The sequence below is a fragment of the Euleptes europaea genome, chromosome 14 (assembly GCF_029931775.1).
Source record: "Euleptes europaea isolate rEulEur1 chromosome 14, rEulEur1.hap1, whole genome shotgun sequence".
Lineage (NCBI taxonomy): Eukaryota > Metazoa > Chordata > Lepidosauria > Squamata > Sphaerodactylidae > Euleptes > Euleptes europaea.
The window spans coordinates 32,411,294-32,428,122 of record NC_079325.1 but is presented as its reverse complement, the minus strand read 5'-3'; the positions used below and the strand labels follow the sequence as shown (position 1 = coordinate 32,428,122).

At 43.6% G+C, this 16,829-nt stretch overlaps 1 protein-coding gene across 1 annotated transcript; it reads left to right on the top strand.

Moving 5' to 3' along the window:
• The first annotated feature begins 5,346 nt into the window (after nt 1–5,346).
• Nucleotides 5,347–13,484, top strand: SNRNP27 (small nuclear ribonucleoprotein U4/U6.U5 subunit 27). The gene is made up of 6 exons (XM_056860408.1): nt 5,347–5,392; nt 6,208–6,328; nt 7,553–7,659; nt 8,398–8,477; nt 12,628–12,692; nt 13,421–13,484. The coding sequence occupies exons 1-6, from the start codon at nt 5,356–5,358 to the stop codon at nt 13,473–13,475; spliced, it is 465 nt and encodes a 154-aa protein (XP_056716386.1). The 5' UTR covers nt 5,347–5,355; the 3' UTR covers nt 13,476–13,484.
• The last annotated feature ends 3,345 nt before the right edge of the window (nt 13,485–16,829 follow it).

Below are 16,829 nucleotides of genomic sequence, written 5' to 3'. Positions count from 1 at the left end.
TAATGGATATTGCAGTATTAAAGCAATTGTGCTCAGCTGAGAGGAAGATGTTGACTCTCATCGGGATGTTAAAGTCTAGGCCAAGCAAGACGCTGCTAAATAAATGCTATTGTCTCTTTTGATTGCTCGGGGTTGGGGGGAACCCACACAAATAAACTTCCACCAGATCACTGAAAGTCTTTCATAAATCTCTTGTATTTAATATACACTGGAAGAAAGTATTCATAAAGTCAATCAGAGGTCTGTGAGTCTGTGACAGTGGTTTTATCACTTGGGAGTACATCTGTGGGATTGTGGATTCAAAGCCCTTCTGCCTCCACATTCAGGGCAAGATGGGCGGCTTGCCTCTGGAAAACATTCTTACAGGGTTTGACCAATTCATGAAGAAAAGCTCTATCGGTTGGATCTCCATAGTCAGAGGCACTATGCTGCTGTGAATCAGATACTGGGGCCACACAGCAACAGGAGTGGCAATTGACTAGCCAGTGTTTGAAACAGAATACAGGTCTAGAGAGGAATAGATCTATTAAAGCAAAGCAGTTATGTCCTGTAAACATGTGTCTGGGAGCAGAAGTTCCACCTCCACACCTATCGGGACCTGTGGAGCCTCCTGGGCTGGTGGTACAAGCCCTGCCTCATGCCGGAACAAGCCCCCAGGGAAAGCCTTGCACAAGAGCAGGCAAGGAAGAGCCAGGTAGACCACAATACAGGGAGGCGTAGAGGGGAGACTCCCTGGGCCAGCCACAACTTCCATGCTGCCTACAGGGGGGAATTAGGCTCTGCCACTGGGCCATGCCTACAGGTGATCCCACAGATGAGGTTGGCAGCAGACCCACTCCTCTCAAGCCAGAAGAGAGTCCCTCTAAGGTAACAGAAGAGGGAGAGGTGCAGGAAGGTAAGGCCTGTGGTGGGAACACAACTACCTCTGTTATTCACCCCCAGCAGGAGCACGTCCCCTTTCATAGGGCTTTAAAGGAGCCCAGGGCTGCACCACCCTCAGGAAATCCTTTAAAAGGCAGGAGGAGCCAGAGCTCTCCTACAGCAGTAGAGTGAGATTAGAGAGGGCAGCATGAAATAAACCCAAACTCCCCTCTTCTCACAGGCCTGAGGCTTTCCTGCAGCCCAGTCCAAAAGAATGTTAGAGGGTATTCTAACCCCACTGCAGATGGGGTCTCACAACATGCATCTGCTTTATACCGAGTCATGCCATTAGTCTATCATGGTAGTATTGTCCACTCTGACTGGCAGCAGCTCTCCAAGAATTTGAGTGGAGATCTTTTGCATCACCTGATTCCGTTACTTGGACATGCTGAGGATTGAACCTGGGACCTTCCACATGCAAAGCAAGTGCTCTACTAAAGATGCTAGATTTGCAGAAGGTCACTGAAGAAACACTTTTTTTTCCAGGAAAAAACAGATTTGGGGAGGAAATGAAATCTATGCAGCACTGGTTTTCCTATCAAACCTAACTTCTTTTACTGATCTAGCAACATAAAATGAAACATTGATAATCCAGGTAACATAAAAAAAATACTATGACATATTTATGGAATTTTGAAGTATTAATGCCTTCATTTTCTTTAAAAAATTGCAAGTATACCCAATACTTGAGAAACAATTGCAAACTGCTGCATCATATCCTTCCATAGCGCACGAATCTTTATATTTTTTTCACTCTGATATGTAGGAAAAATAAACATTGAAGGTAGAAAATAAATTCTGTAATAAATGAAATCTTTTGGACAGAAACTTTCTCATACAGTCACAAGACTACCGGCATACTTGGATATTAAGTTAAGGCTAAACGTCATAACATTGTTAAGTTAAACTTCATGACACTGCAAACAGTATGCATGATCATTAAACACATTACATCATATTAATAATTGCCAACATTATTGATATTTTAAAAAAAAATTCTTGAAAGCGTATATTCTTGAAAGCGTATACATTATGCTGTAGATTGTCTTACATTAAAAAAATAATCATACTACGTATTTTGAGTAAAACCTTGTCTGTAATTTCACTCACTACAAAAGGGGGGGAAACCACAGGAGTTTTTTCAGTGTTCCCCAAATGTCCCAATTTGTCCATGCTATACATTTGAGTGAGAAAAACCTTGCCTTGAAAAGCATTTCACTCATACTAAAAGTCTAAATGGCCCAGGCTAGCCTGATCTCATCAGATCTCAGAAGCTAAGCAGGGTCAGCCCTGGTTAGCATTTGGATGGGAAACCACCAAGGAATACCAGGGTTGCTGTGCAGAGGAAGGCACTGGCAAACCACCTCTGTTAGCCTCTTGCCATGAAAACCCCAAAAGGGGTCACCATAAGTCGGCTGCGACTTGAAGGCACCTTACACACACACAAAAGAGAAAATAGTCCATAGGTGTTTGTTTCAGTGTTCCATCCCATTTACAAATTTTACACTGAAAAAAAGTCCTCAAAAATGGGGGGGGGTCCAATTGTTACTATTTTTTTCTAGGCCTTCACATCTCTATTTTCTACCACTACCCCACTGCAGCCTTGATTCACCTTCTGCTTTGATACCTGGCTACCCAGGACTGCAAAAACAAAAAAGCTGTCAAGCACCTGGAAGGCCTCATAGCATGGTTGGGTGGCTGAGTTTCACCTGCTGGGCATGTCTGTCGTCATCACTCTTGGACAATCGCTGGGAAGCTTCACTTACTGTTTTTAAAAGCCGGGCCAGGCCATTCCTCTCACTTGGAACTGTAGGTTAATCATCTGTTGAGAGCTGCTATGGAGAATCTCACCCTACAGCAAGACTAGGTGGTCAATGAATCCTGGCAAGCTCTTCTCAAACTAGGGTGAGCAGGTTCTTGAGTTAACATGTCTTGGGTCAGCCCAGCAAAACGTTAGAGAAGATCTGGTTTATTGCCCCTTCTTAGGAAAAAAATAAAAATGCACATAACAACAAAGCCACCAATTAAATTACTCATGGCTGTTTAACTCCAGTTTTTGCCCGCCAACACAATCAGGAAAATGCAATGCTACTTACAGAAAGTGTACAGGCTCATACTTCGATGAGAAAGGGCAGTTCTAGAGTTATGCACAGCCAAATTTCTGTGTGCCCTTGCTGTTTACATGTGGGGCGTGGATGACACAGCCAATAAGACATTCACAGTTGATCTTGGTGGTTGTGATGGCTCAAAGGTATTAACATCAACAAAGGATAAATCTTCTAGACCAATTTTATGCTATAGCTCTAGGGCTGCCAACCTCCAGGTGGGTCCTGGAGCTCTCCCATAATTACAACTGATCTCTAGGCAGTAGGGATCCATTCCCCTGGAGAAAATGGCTACTTTGCAGGGTGTTCTCTATAGCATTATACCCTGCTGAAGTCCTGCCCTACCCAAACACCACTCTCCCCAGGCTCCACCCACAAATCTCCAGGAATTTTCCAATCTTGGCAACCCTACACAGATCAAAATCTGGTGAAGACACAAGGGAGCCAGGGTACATGCTGAAGCAATTTAACACACATTTATAATAATTAGGCTCTCCACTTATTTTTTTTAATCCGTTGATTTACCTTGTTTCTTAACTATTTTAATTATGAATTGATTAAATTGGAATAAATCTGCATTTTATTAAAAACTCAACATAGATTATTGTCGAAGGTTTTCACGGTCAGAGTTCATTGGTTCTTGTAGGTTATCCGGGCTGTGTGACCGTGGTCTTGGTATTTTCTTTCCTGACGTTTCGCCAGCAGCTGTGGAAGGCATCTTCAGAGGAGTGTGACTCCTCTGAAGATGCCTGCCACAGCTGCTGGCAAAACGTCAGGAAAGAAAATACCAAGACCACGGTCACACAGCCCGGATAACCTACAAGAACCAATCAACATAGATTTTCTGGAAATATTGAAGGAAACATAATGGCTTAGCATTTTATAAAAATAATAATCTTACTGTTAGAAGGAAATGCCTTACACATTTTCCGTTTTATATTCATGAATCAAAACGGCCTTGAAATAAACTGCTCTTAAGAATCTGGCTGCCCCCACGCCAGCTCCAACTATTTAAATTTCGGCCCAGTGAATTAAACTAAATAAAGGCTGAAAAGCGTTGTAAAAGTGATGAAGGTTGGAACGTAATTGGAAAATCCTCCTTCCTGCTGGCTCCTGGATATCTTTAAAACCCCATACCAGCTAAACTGCCTCTCAGTTTTTCATACGCGCATAAGGACAGCAGGAAAAGATTCTCATGCTGCAAGGCATGTCAAGTAGTACCTCTGGATCCAAGCCTAAACATGGGTGGGAGACTCCACAACGCTCATTTTAAAAAAATGCAAACTTAATTTAAAAAAACCGCCTCTCACAGGTCATAGGAGAAACCCGGGAGAGGTCTCTCTCCTTTTTTTTTCTTTTTGCGATCCTTTTCTTTGTTTATAATTCCCAGTGGGTCGCTGTGTTAGTCTGTCTGCAGTAGTAGAAAAGAGCAAGAGTCCAGTACCACCTTAAAGACTTAACAAAAATATTTTCTGGCAGGGTACGAGCTTTCGTGAGCCACGGCTCACTTCTTCAGATACTTCTTCAATATCTGTATCAATATCTGAATATCTTCAATCACTGTAATGCACCATACACGGGACTGCCTTTGGAAATGGTCTGGGAACCTCAATCGGTTGAACAGTCGGCAGTCAGGCTACTGTCAGGTTGGCTACAGGGATTATATTATCTTCAATATCTGAAGAAGCGAGCTGTGGCTCACGAAAGCTCATACCCTGCCAGAAAATATTTTTGTTCGTCTTTAAGGTGCTACTGGACTCTTGCCCTTTTCTACTATGAATGAAAGTCCTCCAAAACGTCCAGTCTTTGACAGCCTTGCTTAGATCTTGCAAATTGAGGGTTGTGGCTTCCTTTATTGAGTCAATCCACCTCTTGTTGAGTCTTTTCCTGCTGCCCTCAACTTTTCCTAGCATAATTCACAGCTATGCCCTTAAAAGACAGATGGATTCACATTCCAGCTGTATCTGAAGAAGTGAGCTGTGGCTCACGAAAGCTCCTACCCTGCCAGAAAATATTTTTGTTAGTCTTTAAGGTGCTGCTGGACTCTTGCCCTTTTCTTTGTTTGTTTTGCGTCGCCCTACAGACCCGAACCCCGTTCCTAGGACACAGGAGCCCCGGGTCGTGCGTTAACACTTACCTTCCAGTTGCTGCTCGCGGATTGGTCAGCGGCTGGCTCAGACCTATCGGAACAGCCCATCCCAGGGGCGGAACTGAAGACGAAGGGAGGGATGTTTCGCGCCGGACCAAAGAGGAACGGACCGCCGGGCCGGAAGTTCCTGTAGGTGGCCCAGGGAAACGTCGTTCGTCGTTCCAACTGGCAAAAGCCGGGATGGGCCGAAGCCGTTCCAGGTCTCCACCTCGCAGGGGTGAGTAGTCGAGGCCGCCACAGCAGGTTTTGGCATCCACCAGAGTGGGACTCGTCTCCTGACTGCTGCGCCTTGTAGCAGCGGGCGGGCCGACCGAGCTGGCTCCGAGGCTCCTCCGTTTCTTCTACCTTCAGTGAGGGACTTTTTCCAGCCCTCCTTTTCCCTGCCTCCACAGCCGCTTTTGTTCTCCGCATCACCGCTAGTTGCAGGTTGTAAGCAACGGACTGCGTCTTTTTCTTTTCCAAGCCACGCGTACGTTTAGGGGCTGCATAACTCAGAAGAATTTCACGTGGAAGCCAACCTGGGTCTCTGGTTAGCTTTCGTTATGAAGCTGCTGTGATAACCGAAGGCAGGCGTGCTACAGTAGTAGTCGCCTGGACCTCCTTGGAACAAGCAGGGTGTGGAATGCAAAATGGGACAGCTACCACACTCCCATAGAGGGGAATGTGCCACATTGTTTTAATTTACAAAAACTAGTGAAAGAAGAAAATTACCAAATTTTCTTTTGAGTAGCCTGTAAAAGCTTACATATTTTAATACAAGTATGCAGCTGAGGTTTTTAACAATTATGCTAAGTTTAAAGTAGGTACATGAACGGTACTAAGTATTTAATACTAGTAATTTTGAGTAGGGGGCTGTGCTTTAATCCATCAATTGCAAAATAATCATGAGGCAAGCTCGTCTTGTGAAGGGTTTGCATGTGGTTTGTTATTGCTGAAGTGATCCAAAGTTACAGGAATGCAAGCTTTTGTAATAAAGATTTTGTCTCTCCTTGTTATCTTTTCCCATAATTTTTGTTCTTTATTTCTGCAAAGAACGTCGGCGCTCCAGATCTACCTCACGAGAGAGGGAGAGGAGGAGGCGGGAGCGGTCAAGGTCCCGGGAGCGAGAAAGGAGGAGAAGTCGTTCCCGTTCACCACACAGGAGGCGATCGAGGTGAGAAGATGACATCTGATAGTGGTGCTGAGTTTCTGGTTAACCTGTTCCGTAAGGCAAATGACTAATTCCTCACAGCTGCTGTTCTTGTAGGCAGTATGCATGAGGACAGAGCAAGCTAATGGCTCTTGCCATTAGAAACCTCTAGGGGAAAGATGGCTGGATATGGTTACCTAACAGGGATGCATGAATGCCTTTCCTCTACTCTCTGGCAGCTGGCAGACATGTTTGCCTGGGGGAAGGAAAGGTCTGTTTTTTTCCCCTTCCATTTCATGGTAACCTTCACCATATTTAGTACTTTCCTACCTACCATCTCCAGTAGTTTTGATGTGCAATGTTTGGCAAAGAGGAAGAGGGTTTGTTCAGTGTTTTGCACTGGTAATGAAGGGTGTTTTCTGCACAGCTATAAAATTCATATGCAGAGTTTGGCTGAGCAATTGGAATTCTTTTCTAACATGGATTGTTTTGTTATGTTTACCCCACTTCTCAACCAAAAGTTTGTGCTCTCAGCAGTTTGCTGCAATTAAAAATACACATGTCAATTAAAATAGACCCTCAGTGAGATCGTGGTGCATGTATGATGAAGAGTGCCTGGCTGCTGCCGCCTATTCTGTTTTGGCTTCAGTTTTAGCTGGAAGGAGGAGGGCTGCTCAGCTGCAAAGAAGGTACTTGGTTAGAGCCTGTTCTCCATCTGGCCTTGGCAATAGATACTGTACACTGTTGCCAAGGTTCAAATCCTTGTTCACTGAGATGGGTGACCTGGAGCTGGTTGCTATCACTGAACCTAAATTGACTCTCAGCGGTGTTAGGATAACATGAGATAATCTATTGTGAGATAATCTATTGTGATCTTCCCTAAGCTTTTTTTATTTTTTGCAGAGGCCTGCATATGATTATGGTAGAAAAAATTCATTACCTGGCTGTAGAGTCCAGCCCCCTGCACTCTCTTGTCAGATCCCATTGGCGATAAAGTCTTTGTGGTAGGATAGTTCCTATGTATGAGTGAACATAATTATATAGTGGTGATTGTCCGGGAGGATAAGATAGGAAAAATTTCTAGCACATAGATTTAGACTTGTAATGTTCGTGATTTTGTGTTTGCACTCCTTTGGAACCCTGTGGATATGCAAGTTCTTTTTTGTTATTGTCTTGTAAGCTGGCAATGCGTAGTTCTTCATTTTTCCTCATTGTTAAGATGAGAACTGCACTTGGTTGACATTTTAGGTCTCCCCGGCGACACAGATCCAGCTCCTCTTCCCCTTCCCGAAAAGAAAGAAATGACGAAAAGAAAGAAATCAAAGACTCCAAAGGCAAAGAGCGCCAGATCACAGGTAATAAAACTGAGCCTTGTGGTCTTGCAAGCTTGGCTGAATAACACTTTGACTCAGTGTCCCTTGTTAATGCTGACTTGCCAATACCTATGGTCTGGATTATATGGGTTTATTGTGAGAGGGGGTATTAATGTGAACAGGAACCAGTCTTTGGGCAAGGAATTTGACTTGATGACTTCCTGGTTCTATAGGCAGCATATAGCCAGCATATGCTGGAACTGAGTCTGAGGGCCTTTCCATGTGATTACTTTGCTTGCACAATCTGCACATCTTCCCCCAATGTAGCATAGCTGTTGCTGAGAAATTGCCACATTTGTCAGGCAATGTTTTATAATAGATTGGCTGTCGGGAAAGCACAGTGGGGTTGCTTTTATGTGATGACAAGTTGCTAGGCGTTGGTTTTAGATAATAAATATATAGCAACTCCACATATCACAAAAGCTTCCTTTGTATTTCATATGGTTTCAGAGAATGAAAAGTGCAAAGAAATGTAGTATCTTACCAGACGCACTACATACGGTGAAGTTATACAGATTAAATTCCCAGATCATATGAAAAGGATGCCTTTTAAGAAATGTGTCTGGAGATTAAAGCTACTCTTGGGAAAACATAACAGTGCCTAGAGCATTGTGATTCTTTGCAGTTCTTGATCCTTGCTTCTCTCCATTGGCATACATAGTAAGATCCTTCTAGTTGCATCCTGTTTTCTTTATCTCTTTGTCGTGTTGTCCTTTCCAGAAGAAGATCTAGAGGGGAAAACAGAGGAAGAAATAGAAATGATGAAAACAATGGGCTTTGGATCCTTCGACACAACAAAGGCAAGTGCTTATGCTTGGCTCTTAGGTTCTTAGCTGCTTGGAGTTAAGCTATATTTCCTCTTGGGTCAGTAATTTAATTAGCCAGAATGTATGTATTGTCCAACTCTACAGGAGCACAGGAACCCCACAGAGCTTCTTGAACCCTTCTTTCATGATTCTTGTGAATATGGGTGAACTATGCATGTTGTCATCTCAAATGTAAGAGAAGAACTGAGAAAAAATCTGCAGCACATGCTTCTCAGCAGAGTTCTTGCCTCTGACCAGCTAAACTAGAATAAATTAATGATAGAAACAAATGAGAAATTAAGCAAATTAGCCCAAGATGTGTAATTATTATGGATTGAGATTGGATTCCTTATAATGCAGTGGTACCAAAGACATTTCTTAACAGACATTTTGCGAAGTGAACCTCTTCATTGGGGCAATGAACTATCGTGCTGGAAATGTTCATTTGTGATTGCTGTTTAACTGTTTAAAACAGGGGTGTCGAACTCAGTTGCTACAAGGGATGTTATTACATAAACATCACTTGTCTGGCCCGGGCCATGCCTCCCCAGCCCTGATTGAGAGTGGGGAGGGCTGGCTGCCTCATCTGGCTTGTGGACCAAATAAGAGCTCTCAAGGGGCCGGATCTGGCCCTCAGGCCTAATGTTTGACACCCCTAGTTTAAAACAACAACAACCAGGAGCAACAGAATGGTCCTGTGTATTTAATTGACCAGGTTTGATGCAAGGACAGATAAACTGCCTCAAGACACAAATATTTTTTTTGGTTTCTTGGCTAACTGCTACCAAGACACCACTTTTCTTTTTTCATGAATTAGTCTAATGGGGTTGAGGTGTAAGCATATGAACATAGACTTTATAGCAGGTCAGACCATAGGTCCATTTATCTAAGTTTTGTATACTCTGACTACTAGTGGTTTGCCAGGGTCCCAGGCAGGTGAAGTTCTTCCTGAGAACCTTTAACTGGAGGTGTCAGGGACTGAGTCTGCATTCAGAGCCTGTGCTCTACCGCTGAACCCCAGGCCCTTCACAAAATGGGCAAGGAAGGACTGTTGCCAATGTTTAATTGGGCAACGAACTCCCACTGTCTGCCCCTAAAAACACCTGATGGTTTAGGACATTCAGGAGGCTCTTGAAACATCAGGTTGGCAGGCTTTTCTGTCAAGGCCCCAGTTGCAATAGGGATTTCACCCAGGGCCATTGGCACCATAGGCCGAGATGCCCTCTCCAAGTCTGTAGATACAAAGCAATTCCTTGATTTTCTAGGGAGGTGCTTAAAATGAAACCATTGATATGATGTATAGGGTGGAGGTGGCAAAAAACTTTGGCTGTATTCAGCCAGACATTCCTTATGCTGTTGGTAGTAAAGAAATTCTTTCTCCTCCAGCATTTTGTTGGCAATTTGTATAACAGAACTGTTCTAGGTTACTAGAACCTTAATCCAGCCATGGTTCAATGAATCTGATGAACTGTCAGTTGCCCACTGGCATTTCTTTTCCATGAAGTTTTGTGGGATGAATCACCCACATCTGATCCACCGCAGATGGTGCGTTGTTGCTAGTTCTGTTCCCAAGACCCCTATGGCAATGTTGGGCGTAAATAGATTAATCTGATTTATTTTAACCACAGGCACTTGAACAGGTTCATACCACTGCTTGTCTTCTCAGACCTTGCCTGTTAAGAGTAGTGTCAAGCTAGCTCGAGGGGGCTAGTGGAGTCAGTGGGATTATGAATTCTTTAAAAATTGCAAAAGGAGGTATTCATGAGACCCTTCTTGAAAAATAAAAACCCTAACAAAGCTTAGGTTTGTGAGATCAAAATAACTATAGGCAGGTCTTAAATTTACCTCTTTTGGCAAACAAATAGGTGGTTGCCCTCCAGCTCCAGGTATTCTTGGCTCAAGCTGGTTGTCCATTTCATCTGTGTGTTCGGCTGGATTTTGAGACAGACTGCCTTGGTCAACCTATTACTTGCATTGGGCAAACAAACAGAGGAAGCGTGACACTGCTCAATTCATCTTGCTTTCTCTGCAGCTTTCAATACAATCAACCACAGTATTCTTTTGGAATGCCTTGCAAAGTTAGGAGTTGCAGGGTACATCTTTTAAGTGGTTCGACTCCTTTGCGGGGATCTAGAAGATGTTTTGAGGAGATTGCTGTTTGGCCCCATGGGAATTATTCTGTGCAGATGTCTCAGGGTCCATTGCATCACCCATATTCTTTACCATCTCTGTAAAAGTGCTGGGAGAATCCTCCACAGGTATGGAGTGAAATATCTATGTACAATGTAATCTGTATGTCATCTATTGAATACATCTGTATTCAGAAAACACCCAGCTCTCTATTCCTTTTCACCTTCTCCAATGTGCCTTAAGTTGGTAATAAACTGACTCAGGCTGGATGTGTTGGTAGTGGGGAAAAGTGCTGTCAGGTCGCAACTGACTTATGGTAACCCATAGGGTATTCAAGGCAAGAGACATTCAGAGTTGGTTTGCCATTGCCTGCCTCTGCTTAGTGACCCTGGACTTTCTTGGTGTTCTCCCATCCAAATGTGAACCAGGGTCAATCCTGCTTAGCTTCAAAGATCTGACGAGATCAAGCTAGCATGGGCCATCCAGGTCAGGGCAGACTAGCTAAAAGGCATGACCTCGATGGGGAGATCAGGTGTCCTTTGAAAGTTCAAATTTTCAGTTTGGGGGTGTTAAGGACTTTGCTTTTTTTTTTTTTTCAGAATTGCCAGGTATTTGTTGTAGGCTGGAGTGACTTTTTCAACTTTGGTTAAATTGGCAGCTGCTCCTGTGCTGGAAGACCAGGTTCTAGCTACTATCATCCCTGCCTTGGTGACCTCTAGATTAGTGTGCTCTTCTTTGGGCTACTGGTGAATACAATTTTGAAACTCCAGCTAGTGCAAAATGAAATAGCCAGACTTTTGTCTGGTGTTAGCAGGTGTGAACACATTGTCCCGGTGCTAAAGCAATTATGCTGGCTTCCTGTATATTTCCAGGCCAAGTTCAAGGTGCTGGCTTTAGCCTGTGAAGGCCTAAATAACCTGGGCTTGTGGATCTCAAAGTGAAAAGATCCCATAGTTTGAGATGAGTTAAAGAGGCAAGTTGCATCTTGCAGGGATACCAGATTGGACTGGGACTGGAGAGATCTGGGTTCAAGTGTGCTGTTGGCCATGAAGCTCACTGAGTGACCTTATTATCATCACTCATTTCTCAAGCCTAACCAACCCTACAGGTTCCTTGTGAGGAGAAAATGAAGGAGGGTGTAACTGTATGCTGCCTTGAGCTGTTTGGAGAAGGGTGAAGTGCAGATGTTATGCATTGGCTTCCATATGCAGCAGGGCCTTTTTCATGGTTGCCTGAGCAAAGGAATGGTCTTTGCCCCCCATTAAGGTCATTTAGGTCGATCTGTTCAAGCATTCCGAAGGGGTGTGTGAAAGCCACCTTGGTAAAAAACCACTTCTTAATATTCTGGTGGTCTTTCTTGTTTTGATTTTCTGCTGCTGTTTTTGTAAAACAAAACAAAATAACATTTATGTGTTACTGTTTTTTATTGTACACTGCTCTGAAATTTTGAAAATGCCTTAAATCCCACAGATCTTGAATTCCACAAGTGGTATCATGTGAAGTCCTAGCTCCTCTTCTTTGACCTGAGCCTATTCCTACCTCAGTAGCCAGACCCTACTAGAAACTTGTTCACATATTGCCTTGTACAAGAATCCTCCATATTCCCAGGTTAACTGTTGTTCCTGGTTGACTCATCCCACGCACTGCTGCAGGAGGCATATTGATTGTGTTCTGCATTGCACTCTCAGTTTACTTGGCCTGACTAGCCCTCTGGTAAACTGTGAACACTTGCAATGCAAAGGACTCACAAAGTAGGGTCAAAATAATTATCTCACAAGCAAGTCTCCGAAGAAAAGATATTCTACCGTTGAAAAACATTTCAAAACCACTAGTCTAAATTTGTCCTTGTGGCAGGATCTCTTATCTAAAAAGCTTACCAAACTTTTTTAAGTGGACAAAGGAACAAAATGTCATTAGTAGAACAGAAAGCCCGTATAATGGATTTATGGAGGATTGCACATGTGTTGCTTTGGTTATTGTTGCCCAGGTGATTTTTTTAGTTTTTCCTTTTCAGGGCAAGAAAGTGGATGGCTCTGTAAATGCCTATGCTATAAATGTATCCCAGAAGAGGAAGTACAGGTTAGCATATCTTCCACTTGCACAGATTGGTTGTGACTCCGAGATCCCTCCTATGCTAAAGAGAATACTGTTTTGCCTACCATTCTGTGATCCTCAGGGATGTGTGCAAAAGGAACTCTCTGTCGTTTCTGTTAATCCACAAAAGGGAGGGTGGGGGAATTTGAAGCACATGACTGACAGTCTCTTGGTGGAAAGGATCTTCATCTGTGGTGACTAGCTGAAATGTACTGAACTTAAATTGTTAGAGGGTCGTAAACTCAGTGCAGCAAGCCAGCTGCCTTGAAGGGGACTTGAGTTCCTTAAGTACAGATAACACGCCTAAAATTGGGCTTTGTGGGAGAGTAAAAGGTCTTCTAGATGAACCTCACCCCATTCTACCCTCCTTCCTGAGATTCACTGGCATTATGTAGATTAGTCTACCACCATCTGAGGAACCCATTTTATTAAGACCCAGAGCTTTAGGGCCCTGCAATCGACCTGCCACTCTCACTTTGGCATTCCGCTATATATGTTGCCAAGTATACACAAAAATCGGGTTTGTGTTTATTTTCCTCTTCCACAGTAAGAACACATCCTGTGTTGTGGGCAACAGTTTGTATCCAGACAATCCTGGCCTTCATTTTTCGGGGGGTGGGGGCGGCAGGAAAGGCAAAGCTTCTAACTACAATCAATAAGTTTGAAACCTATAGGCAGTGCTTTTACATTTGCTTTTTTCCCCCTCCTGGCAGGCAGTACATGAACAGGAAAGGTGGATTCAACAGACCTCTAGACTTCATTGCCTGATACCTCTATTTATGACACGTGACGAGACTTTACTCCCATCACTATATTGTCTTAGCAGCAGTACCTGTGGCAGAGAGGACAGGGAGCTCGTCTGGAAAGAGTTCGTGAAAATGACTTTTATCTCCTGTTGGGAGATGGTAATGTTTTTTTGTTTTTGTTTTTCTCAAAATGGCCTCCACTTGTCTTTCCCTTTTTTGTAAGTTTCCATATTTAAATGTTGCCAGCTAAAATTAAAAAGAGCTGTCTGTTTCCTGGAGCACACTTGCAATCAGAGTATGATCAGAGGATTAACATTTGGATGCAAATTGCATTGTGTTGCAGAGGCTTGCGAAATATGTTGTTAAATACACAACATAAAACGTTATTTTTGTTTTTCTGGTGAAAGCTTGGTGGGAAAAGCCCTGCTTTGCAGCAACATGTAGTCCCTCTCCCTATTTATTTCCAGTCCTGCTCATGGTGGTTTTCTTGTATCTTCATTCCACTTCCCTCCACGAGAGGGCACCACAGTTGTTTTGGTTGTAAAAAAAAAACGCATACCAACGCAATTGTTTGCTTGTATGATATCCCTGTAGTACTGTGGGTAACTTTCTCCCGATGTTTACAGAAGAAATCAACATTTGCTTTTTGTGCAATTGATGCACACAATTCCACATACTAATATTTGTGTCTCCTTCAGTACAGAATGTTTGAAATAGGTTTGGGGGGATGCTTTGTGGGCAGGCAGAGAACACTGGGTCTTAGTAAGAATTTTGCCTGACACTCATAGAAAAGCAACCACTGCTAACTTACTTAATTTTTCTACCCTTTTTATAAGCCATTGAAACTAGTAATCATCACCAGCTCTTGATGCAAATTCTACATTGTTCACTGTGTTCCCTTGAAAGACTTAATACCAGTTTGCAGAGACAGTGCGTGGCTAGTAGTTGAGTTGGATTCTTTCTCATGCTGCCATTTCTAATGAATACTTTTGGTTTTTTAAAAAGAAAACAAGGATTAAGATGAAGTTCAGAGGTGATGAAAGCATAGTAAAGCAAATGCAATCGACCACTTTGTGAAATTAAGAACTTTCTGATGGATCGTGCACCATGTAAGTGTAGGAGATGGAGTGCCTTTCTGGTTGTGAATGCCGTCAGGATTCTATTCTTTTCCCCCTTCAGAGTACTTACCACTGAAGGCTGCAGTTCAAGACACACTTAAATTAAGATTAAACGCTGCATAATTCTGCCAGACTTGTGTCTGAGTTAAGGACTATCTTGTTTAGTTGTTTTGCTAGTGTCATGTACAGCTGAACATGCCTGATACTTTTCCCTCCTTCCACAATGAATTTGACAGAGGTGCAATCCAGATTAAAATCACTTGCTCGACTTCCTCTGACCTAGAATGGTGATATGATTTATTCCTCCCACACAAGTAAATGTAGAGTCCTAAAGCTAACAGGATATTGCTAGCACACAGTCCAAGCGGGTGTGCCTTGCACAAGATCTTCCCACAGACAGATTGAAGTCAAGCCTGTCAGATCACATGAAGTGATTCTTAGAATGTACACACTAATCTGTTTATAAAGTTCACTTGTCATGTTTGGGGGAGGTGTAATTGTTGAAAGCTAGTTGAGGAGTTTCAAAAAGTGGGGAGAGGGTTGGAGAAATACCACTCTGGGTAATACAGAAATGGTTCTGGTATCACCTTACCCGGTTTTGGAACTTCTTTAACTAAAAGGGGATTGTAGGAAAAGAAAACCCCTCATCTGGAGAGGCTAAAGCTATAATCCAGCTCTTTTGAACACAGTGGGACTCATCCATCAGCTTGCTTTATGACTGATTCTTGGATGTGTATAGGTAGTAGTGGAAAGTGCTGTCAAGTTGCAGCTGATTTATGATGGCCCTGCTGGGTTTTCAAGGCAAGAGAGGAGCCAAGGTGGGTTGCCTTTACTTGCCTCTGCACAGCAACCTTGGACTTCCTTGGTGGTCTTCCATCTAAGTACTAACTAGGGATGACCCTGCTTAGCTTCTAAGATCTGATGCGATAAGGCTAGGGTGGACCATCTAGTGTATAGCTTTAGTATTGGGCAGAGTCAAATCTCCTCCTTTAACTGACCTGCTCTCAAATGGACCTGGTACAGAGAACTGCATAGTTTGTTACAATACCATTTACCAGAATTGTGCTTAATAGTGGGAGAGCTTCAAATAAATTCCCACTACAGACACCTGAAAATTTATTTTCTTTTTGTTAAGGTTAATAGTACGTTTGCTCCTGTTCATGACATCTGTGAGTTGTTCCATAATAAGTAAAGCTTGACTCAGTATAAGGAGGTGTCAGTTTCCAGTCTTCTATGAAAACTTGCTGGGTAATGTACCTCACAGGATTGTTGTGAGAATAAAAGGGGAGGAGAATGATGGGAGCCATTTGAGGGAGGGTCCCTTTGGGTAGTAATAGGGTGTATAAATGAAGCACATGAAATAGAAGATTTCCAGCTCCCTGATGAGAAAATAAAGTTACACTTAACCTCAATAGGGAAGAACAATGGTAAGGGTTTATAGTAACTGGCATAATTCCCAGTCTTGGCCTTTGGAAGGGCTGGCCTGGACCATGCTTGGCTCATTGTGAAAGTACCAGCACTCTACAGGAAGAAACAGGGCTGTAAGTGGGCTGGGGTTCTCTTGCCACGGAGGCCAGGATCTCACTGGGAAGTCCTGGCTCGATTTAAATGGACCAAAAGCTCCCTGGCAGTTGCACAGCGTCTAGTGTCAACCTGCAACCCAGCTAGATCTGCTTATTTAGGGTGCAGCCGCCACGGCAGCAGACCCCTGATAAGTCTGGAAAAAAAATAGATAATCGGAGCGCGGGCAACTGTTTTACATGGGTTGGAGCTCATTGTAAACGACACGTCGAACGCGTGCAAAAATCGCGCAGGCACCATCGTTACGCTCGCATCACGTCTAAATGCTGCAAGAGCGCGTGGGTGGTGGGCGGAGCAAAACGTCGAAGATCAAAACAATGCACTGAAGGAGGCGGGACTCAAGAGCGCCCAAGCCAGTCAGGAACAAGTAGCGAACGGGGTTAAAAGGCCTGGCAGAGCACGTTATACCTATCAGAAGCACTGTAGGGCGTAACTTTAAAAGGCCTGGCCAATGGGTGGTGCGAATAGAAGCGAGGCGCGATATTACGGGAGGGCGAGGGACTGTGGGTTGTCCAATGAGGCATTGAAACCAATCGGGGCGGGGTTCTAGGGTATCTGAACCAATCAAAGGGCAGAACTCCTGGCGATGCAAAGGCGGGTCCACGAAGAAGGCGAATGGGAAGAGAGCTGTGCCGAGTGGGTGCGGCTTATTGTTTTCTCCCCTCACACAGCAGGCC